This window comes from Podarcis gaigeae, assembly GCF_964106915.1.
Source record: "Podarcis gaigeae genome assembly, chromosome: 2".
Taxonomy (NCBI): Eukaryota; Metazoa; Chordata; class Lepidosauria; order Squamata; family Lacertidae; genus Podarcis; species Podarcis gaigeae.
The window spans coordinates 84,045,148-84,060,937 of NC_139679.1; the positions used below are offsets into that span (position 1 = coordinate 84,045,148).

Consider the following 15,790-nt stretch of genomic DNA (forward strand, 5'->3'; position numbering starts at 1 on the left):
TTGGGAAGGCTGCTCCGAAGGCTGGCGGTGGGGCGGAGAGACCTCCCCGCGCCAGCCTTCGGATGGCTGTCCTGAAGACTTGCGGTGGGAGGAGGGTTTTCCTTCCCACCACCAACTTTCAGAATGCTGTTCTGAATGTTGGCGGTGGGGAGGGAAAACCCTCCTCCCACCACAAGCCCCGGGAACAGAGGAGAAGCGCTGTGCGCCTTCCCCTCTGTTCCCGTACCTGTCCTGAAGGCTTGCGGTGGGGAGAAAAGCCCTTCTCCGCACCGCCAGCCTGGCAAGCGGTCTCCATAGGAACGCATTAATTGATTTTCAATGCATTCCTATGGGAAACCGTGCTTCGCAAGACGAAAAACTCGCTAGACGAAAAAACTCACGGAACGAATTAATTTCGTCTTGCGAGGCACCACTGTACAGTCTCTTATAGGGGTTGTGTTTTTCTCAGTTTACTCTTTACTTAATCATATAGTGTGACTGATTATCTTGCTCTGCGTCTGTAGCTATATTTTTGTTTCTTTAAAAATAGAATCTTAATTTCCATTATACACACCTAAATGTTAATTGTTAAATAATTTGATTCTCCTTTCTAAAAGATAAGCTTCTTTAAGATGGGCTCAGAAAATCTTTCTGAACAACTGGAAGAATTTTTAACAAATATTGGGACAAGTGTTCAGGAGTAAGTTAACTTTTTTCTTTTAAAATGAATGATTTAACGTCTTTTTTTTTAAAAAAAATACTTATTACAGTTAAACTAAAGCATTTGCCCAATTTGTTTAGTGTTCGTAGGGAAATGGACCATGACGTAGAGACTATGCAGCAGACTATAGGAGACTTGGAGGCAGCCAGTGACCCATTGTACCTGCCTGATCCTGATCCTACAAAATTTCCTGTCCAGCGGCACCTTACTCGGAAAGCTGGTTATCTTAATGCAAGAAAGTAAGAATCAATTTCCTCTGTCTTTGTATGAATTGCAACAGCCTAAGCTAGTTTGTAGGACCTGAATTATTGCTATGTGCATTTAAAAATAGGAGTATTTCGTATGTCTTCCAAATATTTGAAATGGTTTAAGTTTCTAATCTTTCCCCTAACACTGTGTTGAATAAACTATTTTGAAATGACATACTTACATTTCATGGCAAGTGATCTAGAAAATTTAATAGAAGAATTTGCAAAAAGAACTTTTGAAATCAAAGTATTTTTAAAGAACTGTGCTAGAATGCCAGTAAATGCTTAGATTACAAAGTTGAAATGCAATGCGTATGCTATTGTCTTAATGTGGTAGAGACTTTTTATGTTCTTTATTTGCAGTTTTTTAAGCAGCTTCACAGCCAAAAGGTATTAAAGCAGTGTACAATAAGATAAGATACAAAAGATTACAGAATTGGAAAACTGAACACCAATAAAATCATTTATTATAATTAATTCATTAATTTTCCATAACATGACTGGGCCACACTTCAGGGAAAGCATTCTTGAACAAAATATTTTAATAGTGCCCTAAATACCGAGATGCTAGGTGCTTATCTAATTTCAGGTAGCTTATTGCAGAGGGCTGGAGCTGCAACACTAGAAGCCTGGTTTCTAGTACTTACTAAATGCATCTCTGAAGCATGTGGCACACGCATCAGTGCCCCATTAAAGGAGTACAGTTGCTGGGCAGGGAAATATGGGGTCAGCCAGTCTCCTCGGAGACCTGGTCCCAAGTTGAGAACTTTAAATGCTAAAAGCAAAACCTTGAATCAACAACCTACCTGCTGCTTTCTGTATCAGCTGCAGCTTCCAGACTAAGCCCAAGGGAACCCCTACACAGAGTGTATTGAATTATAATAATCCAGCACTGAGGATACCAGTGCCAGAACCACAGTGGCACAGCTATATCAGTCCAGGAATGACCAAAACTGTCTTATCAACCAGAGCTGATAAAAGGCACTTGACTGATAAAATAACTGCCATGCACACTCTTGTTAGATTGGGAAGTGATGATATGAACTTTACACCAGGCCTTGGATTTGTGAAAGCTCTCCTGTGTGGAGATGCCTGCCTATGCTCGCCTCCAGCTAGTAAAATATTAAGTTCATCTCTTTTTTTATTTCAGTAAAACGGGGCTGGTGTCTTCCAGCTGGGACAGACAATTTTACTTCACTCAGGGTGGAAACCTAATGAGTCAGGCAAGAGGTGATGTAGCTGGAGGACTTGTTATGGATATAGACAACTGTTCAGTAATGGCCGTGGATTGTGAAGACAGAAGATACTGCTTTCAGATAACCTCTTTTGATGGCAAAAAGTTTGTATTTTGTTTCTTTTGTTTTAACTAATGTAGCTGTTAGAGAGAAAATTGAAAGCACTTTGGGTTTGGGGGGGGATTATTAAAGAGAGAATGTGTGGGTAGAAGGGAGGGAGGCTTCATTTTTTGTCCATCAGATTGGAGAAAATGGCAGGCATGTAAAACTTTTAGTAAAATCTAAAGTGTTTATATTAAATCAAATCAGTTGATCAGGACTTGATATCATACTGTGTACTGAAATTTTAAGTAAATTTTGTAGTCCAAAAAATGAGAGGCTGTGCTGTATTCAAGCTTTACTTGGAGTAGGCTCATTAAAACAAATGTTTATATTTGTATATTACCATTTTAGATTCTTAGTTAAAATTATTTTTGTTTATCTAGCCCCAGATTATTTTCTACTGAACTCTTCATTATCTGCTGCTTGCCTGCCTGCCGCCTCTGTTCTTTTACTGAGAGGGACAGTATTGCACAACCCCAGGCAGGGCCAAATTCTTGTTATAACAGACACCTCAAGATTGCTGACTTTTACCACTCTTGTATCAGTGAGTGGCTGTCTCAGTTGCTTAGCTCATGGACGCAGCTAGATATGTGCTATTCACCCCTGGGACTTGGTAAGCCCCATGGCACATAAATAAACTTTCCAAATGTAAAAAATACACCTGGAGTGTATTTTATCTGGAGTGTTTTATCTATAGTTTAGAAAGCAGCAAAGTGTCAATCCTATATTTAGTAAAGAAATACACTGCCTAAATAGTATCAAAATTCCTTATATTATATTATATTATATTATATTATATTATATTATATTATATTATATTATATTATATTATATTATATTATATAATTTCCCTTGAGAAATACATTTAAATCTGTTCATTTTTACTTACTTTTCTGCCAGGTCTTCAATTCTTCAGGCAGAGAGCAGAAAAGATTATGAAGAGGTAAGCTGCTGCACAAGAATGAGTGCTAAAATTACAGGTTGTCTTGTGACACTTCAAAGACTTATAAAGAGATGAGCATCTGACAAAGTTGACTGTGGCCCCAGTTAAAGCAGGTTAACATACAGTACACAGTGAAGCACCACCACAGTAAAACCAATTCAGCACACCTTATTAAAGCAGATAAAAAGATGGCATCATCAAAAGTACCCAGAGAGTCATAACTGGAATTCTCACTTCCAGAACCAACCAAATTCCAAGTAATTCAAGAAAAGCTTGCACAACGAGATTAATTCTTCACCTTATTATTAGACTTATTCTGTGTAATTTTGACCAGGTATGAACAGCTTGCTCAATAAAAACAGCATTATTTGGAATCTCTCTACTGTTGGTTTCCTGTGATTAAACTTTCCACTGTTGCCCCATGTGATCAGATGAATCACATTTTTAAACTCCCTGAAAAATTAGCTGCTTCAGAAGTTAAATATGAACATGTAGAGGAAACAAATTACATGGAGAAAATGGAGTGAAAAATATGGAAGAAGATTTTGCACTATTTTAAACTTAGTTGCACCTATTGGCTTTCTTTTTCAGTGGATATGTACAATAAACAACATCTCCAAACAGATCTATCTAACCGAAAACCCAGAGGTAATGTTATTTATTTCTTCTAATGTCAGAGTAAATTTTATTTATAAACATAAATGAAAAGTTAAATTTGTGTTTTAATGAAATTTCCTAATCTAGTCTGTGCTGGGAAATTAAGAGGAATGTTTTATAAATTAGTTCTGGTATGGAGTATGAAATTTCAGGTTTAAACCTACATTTACGATTTAAAGCAACTTACACTGCTTTCTAAGCATACGATGATTTAGAGCTACTTGCTTGTTTTTGTTTTCCATTTGTTCAGCTTTTCTGTTTCAGTGTTGCAGCTGCCTCAGAGACACAACTTTAGCTGTAACTTCAATTTGTCAGTTCATTCATTGTGTGCACCATAAATGAATCCTTGACATACCAAAGGCTTGCATGCCAAAAATCAGTTACTAAAATTTACCTATAATTTTGCACTTGTTTCTTTAGAAAATGAGACAAATTGTATTTCATGGAGTTTCTCCTTCTCAGCCATAATGAAGTCAAATGTAATGCTTTGTACTGGAGAGAATGAATGGAATTTGTTAGAGTACTGATAATGAGACAGCCTCAATTATTCAAGATTAATTTTACTTGCTCCATTTTAAATATTTTATACTTTTTCCAGCCAATAAATTAATAAGATTGGTAGAAAAGAAACGCTATGCAGGCTCCCCCCCACTATTTACACACAGTTGACTTGTGTGTGATATATGCAAGCGCTGGTAAATAAATAAGTAATTAAATTCAAACCTGGAAATGGTGGGAGAGAGCTGGAGAGTCCTTGTGGCTTACAAGGAGACTCTCCCCGGAGCCCCCGGAGGATGCCAGTGAGGGCGGTGAAAGCACCAAAGAGACTGGAGGCACAGTGGGGGTTTTGTTTAAGCTGCTCAGCCTCCCCAACTAACAGATGATGTGTGTACTAGCACAGTAGCAGCAGCCACTTTTCTGTGCATCCTCCAGGTTCCAGATGGTCTCAGTGCTGGAAACAGTATTTTTGGTGTGGACTGGAGAAAAAGTGGCAGAGAGGGCATTTAGAGGGTGCTCCCCACTTACCGTATATACTCGAGTATAAGCCGATCTGAATATAAGCAGAGGCACCTAATTTAACATAAAAAACTGGGAAAACTTATTGACTCGAGTATAAGCCGGTTCACCACACCACAAACCTGGTGGTGGTGGCAGCGGCGGAGGAAGAACAATCAGCCCGAAAGGGCTTCTTTCGGGCTGCTCGTTCCTCCTCCTCCGCCACCGACAGCGGCAAAGGCGGCTGAGGAGGAAGGAGCAGCCTGAAAGGGCTCCTTTCAGGCTGCTCATCTTGCCGCCGCCTCTGCTGCTCACAAGAGCAGGCATAAGAACTGCGGTTGGGAGAGGCACGGTGCAGCACCTCTCCCAACCACAGCTCCTGTGCCTGCCCTTGCGAGAGGCAGGCGGTGGCGGCAGGAGCAGCAGCAAGAAAGGGCTCCTTTCTGGCCGCTCGTCCGCCTCCACCGCCTGCCTCACTTGAGTATAAGCCAAGGGGGACTTTTTCAGCATAAAAATGTGCTGAAAAAATCAGCTTATACTTATGTTCCAGGCCGCTGCATGAGTAACACCTGTGTAAGTAGGGAGGGGGTTGCCTGTATCGATCAGCTTCATCATCAGTATATGATAAATACACTTCTGCTGTCATTTAGATGTTCATAAATTGCATTTTCACTATAAAGATCACTCTGTATTGGGGAAAGAAATATGCGAAGCAGCTCTGAGATGTGAATTCTTTTCTTGTACAGTAAGGCTCTTTATTCTAGAAATATGCCATTTGCACCCTTATGTGTGTACTGCATTTGCCAAAGTGCTTACAATGGAGCAGGGTAAAGATTTAAATATAATTATTTATAAAAGTAATTTTGAGAGGGTAAAATACAGTTGGCACACAGCTTCTATATGACTGTCAGTGAGAAGTGTATATTCAAATTTAACTGAAATGAAACTCCTTTTTTTGTCGCCCTCCCTGCAAACATAGGAAATTGCTGCACGTGTAAATCAGTCGGCTTTAGAAGCTGTTACCCCCTCTCCTTCCTTCCAGCAGAGACATGAGAGCATGAGACCAGCTGTGTAAGTTGTAAAACAGCAGACTGTTTAAAGATCATGTTCAGCCAATCCTGGTTATTTCTCCAGGAGCCAGTGATGTTAAATGATTATTTGGAGTTGTTTTAAAATATCACTGAAGGTTACTTAAAGCTTGCAATGAATTGCCATGCATTTCCTCTCAAAGTCAGCTTTGTAAAAACATTTCATTGATGGTCTCTTATTGCAGAAGTGGCTCCCATTGGTTTAGGGAGAGCTTGCTGCTAATCTAAATTTTTTTTTATTTGTCTGAGTATCAATTTGGATTTGTGAAGTTTGTTGGCTGTTTCTAAAACTGACCTGTTTGGGATTTTCTTCCCCTTCCGCTTTGTATTTCCCTTTTAGCAAGTCTGGAAGTTAGGCTAAGACAGGGTGTCAAGTAATTTTCCATGCAAGCTGAATCTAACAATTTAGTCATTTCACTATTGCTACTTTGCTGATAGGGGTTGATACTTCCAATTGCCCTATTATGTGTTTCTGATGTATTAGTAGGTACTATTTGGGAGAATGGTATATGGGATAACTCTCATAATATTGAGTTCCAGCTGCAGTTAATATTTAATTTCTTTAAAAAGCAAGCTTGGGCACTAATTCTTAAGTTACAGAGATATTGCAGAGAACAATAGGAATGGGAGCATTTGGAGAGAAGTATAAAGTTCCTTGTCTTTAAGCAGAGCTAATGGAAGGGAGCTGCAGTCCTATCTTTATAATTCTCTTACAGCTTGATGGAATGGATGCTGTAGGTATGTCACTTTAATAGCCTGTTTGACCTGGACATGATCTGAGGAATTATCACATTATCTTATTTAGGCCCTTGCTTATTATTCTTCATGACCATTCTGTTAAGGTTTCTGAATTGAAGGTGAGGGTAACTGTTAGATAGGCTTTGAGCTGTCTTCAGATGTTGTTGGACACCCAATTCCCATCAGCCTTAGCCAGCATGGCCTGTGGGCAGAGATGATGGGAATTATAGTCCAGCATCTGGAGTGCATTGACAATCCTGATTTAGGGTGTTTCCATGATCCTGAAACTGTTTATTTAAAACCATCACACTGACTTGAAGTGGGATGACTGGCAGGTAGTTTCAGATTGGTAAGTGGGAGGGAAGTGATTATTAATGATGACAATGATGATGACTAGGGATTTCCTCAGAATCCAATGAAACATAAAACATTGTATAGCTTGAGAAAATTCCTTCTGTTCTTACTTGTGTGGTTTGATTTTTTTTTTAGACAGGCTCGTCCTCCCACGACTCGTACTAGCAGCACTGGGTCTTTGGGATCTGATTCAGCATCTCTATCAGCTCTTTCCTTGGACTCTCTTGTTGCACCTGACACTCCTATACAATTTGACATTATTTCTCCAGTAAGCGAAGATCAACCTGGCCAAGCAAAATCCTCAGGGCAGGCAGGCAGGTAAGATAAGAGCAACAAAAGATGTACAAGTGCCAAAACACAACTGAAGCAGATGCTGCTGATTTACAATACAGTGGTACCTCGCAAGACAAAATTAATTTGTTCTGCGAGTTTTTTCGTCTTGCGAATTTTTCGTCTTGCGAAGCATGGATTCACACAGGAATGCATCGAAAATCATTCCCATAGGAATGCATTGAACGTTTTCGTTTTGCGAAGCAAGCCCATAGGGAAATTTGTCTTGCGAAGCAACTCAAAAAACGAAAAACTCTTTCGTCTTGCAACTTTTTCGTCTTACGAGGCATTCGTCTTGCGAGGTACCACTGTATATAATGCCTTCCACTGATGTATCTGAGCCTATGCAGACTAATGCTCACAATCCTTTACAGTATTTGATAATTTCTGTGCCACTCAAAAGTGATTTACAGAAGATAAAATACATATTACAGCAACTTAAAATGGGGAAACCAAATTGCAGACAATAAGGGAGACATGTCCAGTGCTACTTTAATGGGGTGAGGAGCATGCTGGGGGATAGCTTGCGGTCTCCCACCATGGCTGTATGTTTTCAGTCTACCATCAACTACTTTCATCAGCTTTAACTATGTTTAGTCTTAAATAGGGCTTGCTTTTAATTAAGTTTTAAGTTTAAAGGCTTGAAGCAAATATCAAATCTTTGGTTAAGAGTGAAACCAGAATAGCATGTAGCCACTATTAAGGTGTATGCTGACATGGCCATTACCTGTTTAAAACTCTGTGAGGAATGCATGCAGGTAAGGGCAGGGGGCTGGCTTCTGAAAGTGTCTGGTTCCACAGCCTCTGGCTTAGTCTTTTAAGGGCTAGGATTGCCAGATCTGCAAGGGTCCCTCCTGTAATAGAAGAGATGCAAAATCAAAATAATGCACAAATGGAAAAGCGTGTGCTTGAACTTCTATGTGCAATGTCTTAATTCTTGCAGCAGACTTCTTTCATCCTTCTGAGCAAACTTTAACCTGTTTGGTTTTTTAACCCCCCCCCCCAATCATATTTTCCTTTCCTACTGCTTGCTTGCCCCAGCACTTTGGGCATTTCCTCTTGGAAACTCAAGAGAAGTGTGGTAGCGCTGCCTCCAGGGGGTGATGGCAGACTGATGATTGTCATTCTAAGCTTAAAAAGGTTAGTGAAAATGATCTAGGCTTCTAGGGTCACATCTCCTAGGAAGATAAATTTTGACAGTTTTTAAAGATACATTTTTCTTACCTATCTCCAATAATTTTATTTTAAATTTGAATATTTTAAGCATTTGCTTTTTATCAGATAAGTAACTTATGCTTTTACATATATGAAAAATGAAGCAGCAGTCAGTACCTACAGTAAATCTACAAGGCTCCAATAAATGCAGTTTTGTAACATGAAGACTAGTCTTAATGGAGAATGAGGAAAGTGATAGAGAAGCTTTAAAGCTAAAACAGGAGCAGGCAGTATCTGACTCAAAATACTGCATGTTTTTGTCTTATGGCTCTGCAAATATGCTAGGACTCTTCTGCTCTGGCCAGAAATTAGCATGAGGAGAACCACTGCTTTCTACTTTGTGTGGTGCCTTAGGCACCCTCGTGATAGATAATGGGACAGCCAAGTGCTGACTGAGACAGTTATGACTTGGATTGATGTATGGGATTTTTGTGAGCTAAAGGAATGAGTGAATTTCAGTTACCGCTAAGAAAAGTTCAAAACAGGTAGAGAACTGACTCAAAGAGAATTGTTGGCTGAAGAAATGTGAGTTCATATTTAATATTTGAAATAAATTGTTTGTGATACAAAGTTCCCAAGAACTCATTTGAATACCACTACCAAGGTGCAATGACAGTAATGAAGCTCAGTTTCTTGAGCTTTGCTCTAATGGAGACCCAAGCTATTTTGGTGAAAAGTCCAGAACTGAGTGATCATTGCTAAACTGAGTGAATTTCTTGAACTATGCTGAAAATGTCTCAGACTTCAATTAGTTCTGGCCCCAAAGCTGAAGGCCAGTATTCCGATACATTTAGTTGTGTTGAGCAGATGCATTCTGGTTGTAATTCTGAATGGCACTTGGAAACTCCAGTCAGAAAATTCAGTCTAGTAGTCCCTATCCATGAAAAGACAGCAGTTTTTAAAGTTGCCTGAGAAACTGCTATAAATAAATTGGCATCACAGTTTAACTGAGATAACCAATAATTTGCTGCTTATTTGTTTAAGGGGCTTCTGTTTAAAATTAACATAGCGAAAGTTGCTCTTTTCCCCTTTTCCCCTACTATTGTGAAAACATAAGCTCTGAATGTGTTATACAACAATTGGGTGGTATTCAGCTAAGTTTTACTTAGAGTAGACCCACTGAAATTAATGAATATGACTAAGTTGGGCCTATTAATTTCAGTAACTCTAATCTGAGTAAAACGTAGTTGAATACCACCCACTATATTCAAAAGTATTAACAAAATAAGACCCAGTTTTTAAAGTTTTTCATTTGCCTGTGATACACACTAGAAGCCTAGAGAATTTTCACAAGTATAATTCTACAATTAATGATACGTCTGCTGATAGTCATGTGTAGCCCATGTTTCTTTTAAGACTAAATCCAATTAATGCTTTCAGAAAGCTGTATTTTAAATGGTAGTTGTTTATAACTGAATAGTATAACAAATAAATGGGATGGTATGCATTCTTGACTGGAGAAGATGGCCTTTTGCTCTGTTTGCAACTTGCAATCTTGCATGTATTTTTCAAGTGAAAGAAAATTAGCTAACTTGTCAGACTAGAATTGAGGTACATAAAAGTTTCTCATGGGTTGCTTTTGATCTTCTAGCTAAAACATTGGGATGGTACTCCAAGCTACTGATCTTTTCACTTGATTTTTACTGAAGTGCAGCAGTTCTTCAGTAGAATAGATCTTCAATAATTTTGTGTTGTGAAATCCATTGCTGCATGTATCATCACATGATCTTAAAATATTGATCGTTGCTTTGTTATAATACAGAATTAGATTATTGGGATTCAGTGTGCAAGAATAACTTTCTTCTTCTTCTTCTTCTTCTTCTTCTTCTTCTTCTTCTTCTTCTTCTTCTTCACAGACGAACAAATCCATTTGGAGAATCTGGAGGAACCAAATCAGAAACAGAAGGTAGAGCAAAACTGTACTTAAATTGAAGATGTATTTAATTATAATCTCTGTAGCCCCCTCCTCCTTCTTCTAAATGTGTTGATGAAAAGTGTTGGCAAACACTTTTGCAGTTGAGTCTGAACAGAATTAAACAGTTCCTAGTTGGAGTTTTAATACTTTTCATAGCTAATGCCTCCTAGTAGGGAAGTGGGGTGGGCTTTGAGACTAGAAATTCCTGTCTTTTCCCCAGTGTTCCTGTCCATTTCACACCTTGTTCATCCTAAGGAGAAAATAACTGAAAACTGGCCATCCTGTTTGCTTGACAAAAGGGTGAAAGACTTTTTTTTGATGGTGAGCGATTAACTGAACCATCTCTTTGTCTGCCTCCTGTACCATTAGCTTGAAGGCCTCCATTCAGGAGTTTGGATAGACTTTGCTAGCAGCTTGATTTGCAAGGTATGAAGTATTTCCTGAGATGAGGCCAGCATCAGGCTTGTACCAAGGTCAAGCAAAGTTCAAAATGGAGAATCTCATGTCGTGTTTAACCTATGTCAATCTTGTACTTATGCCATGATCTACAGAGATAAACAATATATTAAGTTCAGATTTGCATACTCCTGTCTTCATCTCCAAAGGCAAGGAAGCACAACTTTCATTTGACAGCGCCTTTTCTTGTCCTTAGATTGGGGAATGCTTAAATTTGCTATATCCTTTTAAAATAATTGAAATTGAATTAAATGTATGAAAATTGGGGCAGTGTATTGTTATTCTGTTAGGCCAAGGCCACCGGTTTTCTAGAAAGCCCAGACGTTCATATCATTTTGTTTAATATGTGCTTGCTCCAGATTCTATCCTACATCAGTTATTTATTGTAAGATTCCTTGGATCCATGGAGGTGAAGTCGGATGAAAGTCCTGATGTTGTTTATGAAACAATGCGCCAAATACTAGCAGCTCGAGCTATACACAACATTTTCAGAATGACAGAATCACATTTGTTGGTCACATGTGATTGTTTAAAGTAAGTATTCTCATTCCAAACCAGCACATTTGTCAGTGTTTAATTACAGTTCTCTTTTTCTTTGTACCATAACTTATAGTTTCTTAAATTAACACTTTTAGGTTAATTGACCCTCAGACGCAAGTTACAAGACTCAGGGTGAGTTGCTAAAATCAAAGCAGTTATAGAAACATGCTTCATGATACATCAATACACTCTCTGTTTTCTGTCAGTTATAAGTTGCACCCAAGCTTACCTTCCATTTACTATGTGTACTTTTACCACACCTTAACAGGTTCAGGTTCCACATATTTATCATATAACATCCATTCAGTAGTGTCACATTTACACCAGCATTTGTAACTTGTAACACTTATAACAGCAGCCTCCAGATGTTGCTGAACTACAACTCCCATCTGGCCCAGCAACTAACATTAAATATGTTTATCTGGTATTCAATGAGCTTTAAAGTTCTCTCATTTTTTTCTTAACAGTTTCCGTTGCCAAATGTAGTTCTGTATGCCACACACCAGGAAAACAAACGGCTTTTTGGATTTGTGCTTCGGACTTCAGCAGGAAGAGCAGACAGTAGACCAACTTCAGTCTGCTATATATTTGAATCAAATAATGAAGGGGAAAAGGTATTTATCATGCTCCAGCTAAAGTTCTCCAATACGCTGAACTATTCTATACTTGCAGCAATGTGGTTTAATTATATATTTAAAGATGGTCACAGTTGATCATGTTTGCTGTGTGTTCCTTCCCCCCCCCCCCATTTAGATTTGTGATTCTGTGGGACTTGCAAAACAGATCGCATTTCATGCTGAATTGGTAAGATTTTCATTTGATGTAAAATATGTATGCATTATGTTGGCACTGCAGAATGAATGAGCTGAAAGGAACCTGAAGGCCATCAGTTTAGGCATCTTCAATAACACAATATATTTTGCCTATTAACCTTTTCTAGCATGTTCTGTTAACCAGTTTCTTCTTAAATGTACTATGACCAGTGCTATGGGCCTGCGTTTCTTCCAGTGCTTTTTTCCCTGCAGAAACATTTCTGTTTCATAAGTTCTTTATTAACAGTGAATGGATGCCAGTTGGAAATATATTAAGCAAGCTTGGCAGTTTGAAAGTTTTTTAGTTTTGTTTACTAAATACAAGTAAAATAAAGATGCTAAAGTAGATCACTCCTTAGGCCATCAGAAACTTTACTGATGCAAGCTGCAAATTATTCTATGATTTCTTTTTTAGTTCCAATTATCACTTTTTTGGAGCATCCATATCACTGACTTTTACAGAGATACCTGTAAGCAAACACTTTTAGTAAAGCAGTCCAGATCTGCATTGCATTTGGCATGAGTTGCTACCTATCAGGAGCATTGAGAAGAAAAACCGTATTAACTTCAAAGCAAAATTAGAAGTGTCCTTTGTGACTCCTTATTTAACCACCCTGAGCTGGAGAACAGGAATGTATTCTGCAATCTACTTACAGAATTAAAAACTGGCAGTGATCTACCCCCATTTTGGGGGTTTCAGGTCCAAGTTGTTGACTTTTTTTTAAGGGAGGGGGAAAGCCACAATTTTTAGGGGTACAGGGCAAGGTTGTTGAGCTTTATTTAGGGAGGAGGAAAACCTCGTTTTTATGGGTTTTGGGAGAAAAAGAGGAACAGCCACTCACCAGCAGATCTGGGGAAACAAACAGCCTCACTGAGTGAACTCCGTCTTCCATTCTGCAGATACAGCAACAATGGAGGGTGGGGTGAGGGGGCCGGAGCCGGATTCTTTTTTACCAGTCCTAAGAAAAGGGACCCAGCGATTGACCACAATCTACCAAAACCTCCCGGGGATCTAACAGTAGATTGCGATCGACCTGTTGGACATCTCTGATTTATAGGAACAGAGTTCCTTAGGCCTTTAAAGGCCATTGTCTCAAATTAAGAACTAGACATGCTGCCTGAAACCACTTTTCCAGGTTTTTTGGCTTTACAAATCCCTACCCACTACCCAGCCATATCTTTTGAGAACATGCTTCATGACTATCTGTTGCTAAAGTCAAAACAAAATAAAAAAATTCCTTCCAGTAGCACCTTAAAGACCAACTAAGTTAGTTCTAGGTATGAGCTTTCGTGTGCATGCACACTTCTTCAGATACACAGAAAAACAACAAAAAACTTGCAGCATTGCAAAGTAGGCAGGAAATTCCTTTTCAAACTAGTATTTGGTAGTGTTGCCAACACTGTCCAGTCTAGAAATTATCTGGTCTGGTAGTTTATTGCTTTTCTGCTGTAATCTGATGGTGCAGAAGAATTATGCAGAATCATGCAGGCAGTTCCTCTATTTTGAAGGGCAGCAGCAGATATTTATTAAAAATATTTGCTATGTACATCAGTTCTCTGAAGTGAAACTTTCCATGGAACATAATATATAACATACTCATGCAATTTTTCATCAAGTATTTATGATGTGGTAAATTACTTTAACAATTATTAATGTGCTGTGCCTTTTTTAATTTTCCAGGATCGCAGAACATCAGAAAAGCAGAAAGAAATGGATAGAGTGAAAGAGAAACAACAAAAAGAACTCAGTAAACAGAAACAAATAGAAAAGGTATGTTGTTCGCCAAAATTTTACCTGAAAAAGAACTTGTATGCAAGAAAACAGATTTGTTCTAATGACTAAACTACAATGCAAATTTAGCTTTAGAATTTGCATGAGCCTGGGCTTTCAGAGGAGATGAAAGTGCTAAGAAAGTAGATAGATTTTTATGAGGACAAAAAAGATTAGAACTTAAGGAAATTTAAAAAAGAGAATTAAGCCACATATGTTTTATACGTTATATATATTGTGAAGGGATTATTGTTTTTTCCCCGGCAGACCGCTACTTTTTCCTTTAAGGGTACTCTCTCCTCGGAAATTGACTTTAAATGAAAAAAACATGCTAACCACAGACTTGGATGGCTTTAAAAGGGAACTGGGTGAATTCATTGAGGCCTGTAGAACATCAGCATTGAGAAGCATTGAAAACTAGTTACTGGAGAAAAGGCAAGCAGTATGGGAGGCTGGTTGTCTTCATGCCCTGGAGTCTTCCAAGAATTGTCCAGTTTTATAACTTGTGGTTTGGGGGATGTCAGGGAACTGCCATCAGAAAGGCAGGCGGTGGAAGGGGTCTCAGACGCTAAGAGAGACTCAGCAGCAGAGGAAGGTACCAGCAGGGGGAGAGAAAGAGCTCAGAGAGAAAGTGAGTCGGAGGGAGGGCTCCGAGAGACTGCCAGTGAAAACAGTGGAGAAGTCTCAGGACCCCCCATAGGTACACCCACTCCTCGCCGGAAACTGTCTCGCCGAGAATCCCGAAGACGTGTTTCCGTTAAGGAACTTTTATGTTGGAGCAGATTCCGCAAACGCCCACTGTCGGATTCTGCTAGCGATTGAGGGAGTCATGTTTAAGGGGGCTCCGCTTAAGGCAGAGTTTGAGAACCTTGCCCAAGCTCTGAGGGACTAAGCTTTAACGCACAAGCAGCTCATCATCCCATCACAGGGGCCATAGTAAAATTCCTGCTAGTCTTTTATGGTTGAAAATCATTGCACTGTTCGTATGCCTATTACATATAAGAACATTAAGAATAGCCCTAGACCAAAGGCCTATCCTATCCCACAGTGTCTGGCCAGATACCTCTGGGAAGCCCACAAACTAGACATGATGGCAATAGCCCTCTTCATTGTTTCCCTGCAGCTGGTATTCAGAGACATGGTGAGAAATTTGTCACACCCTTCTGATTTTGGCTTGCCAGACAGAACATTCCACACTCTCCTCCCCCTATAAAGTTTCCTAGTAGTTTTCCTGACTCTGGAGTGGATTTGAGGGAGGCACAGTGAAAGGAGGCAGGGAAAGCTCTCGAGGGAGCCCTGGCAGTGGCTTCTGCTAACGCTTAAGATCCCTTGAATTTGGGCCATGGTGTCACTGATCCTGGAGGTAGTATGCAGCCATCATGACTAGCAGCCATTGATAGCCTTATATTCCATAAATTTGTCCAATCTCCTTTTAAAGTAATCCAAGTTGGTGGCTACTGCATATCATGTGGTAGCAAATTCCATAGTTTTAGTTGTGCATTGTGTAAAGAAGTGCTTCCTATTCAGCTTCATTGGGTAACAATTCCTGATTCTAATATAATCACTTTCACCATGCCATGCATAATTTTATAAAGCCATATTGTATTTCCCTTACTTCCCTTGTTCACCTTTTTTCTAAAACAAAAATCTTGCATTGTTGTAAACTTCCTTTGTAGGCTACCCTTTCTGC

The 15,790-nt window shown here is 39.2% G+C and overlaps 1 protein-coding gene across 2 annotated transcripts in view; it reads left to right on the forward strand.

Moving 5' to 3' along the window:
- Window positions 1–15,790, forward strand: part of APPL1 (adaptor protein, phosphotyrosine interacting with PH domain and leucine zipper 1) — a 37,841-nt gene that overhangs the window by 13,765 nt on the left and 8,286 nt on the right. For both annotated transcript variants that reach the window (XR_014561288.1, XM_083727096.1), the window contains exons 9-21: window positions 597–679; window positions 781–939; window positions 2,099–2,287; window positions 3,186–3,228; window positions 3,820–3,876; window positions 5,861–5,952; window positions 7,197–7,379; window positions 10,463–10,512; window positions 11,337–11,511; window positions 11,613–11,649; window positions 11,985–12,131; window positions 12,271–12,321; window positions 14,011–14,100. Coding sequence is in view for 1 of the 2 variants with exons in the window: in XM_083727096.1 (XP_083583222.1) it covers window positions 597–679; window positions 781–939; window positions 2,099–2,287; window positions 3,186–3,228; window positions 3,820–3,876; window positions 5,861–5,952; window positions 7,197–7,379; window positions 10,463–10,512; window positions 11,337–11,511; window positions 11,613–11,649; window positions 11,985–12,131; window positions 12,271–12,321; window positions 14,011–14,100 (1,356 nt within the window). In the remaining variant the exon portion in view is untranslated. The remainder of the gene's footprint in view (window positions 1–596; window positions 680–780; window positions 940–2,098; window positions 2,288–3,185; window positions 3,229–3,819; window positions 3,877–5,860; window positions 5,953–7,196; window positions 7,380–10,462; window positions 10,513–11,336; window positions 11,512–11,612; window positions 11,650–11,984; window positions 12,132–12,270; window positions 12,322–14,010; window positions 14,101–15,790) is intronic.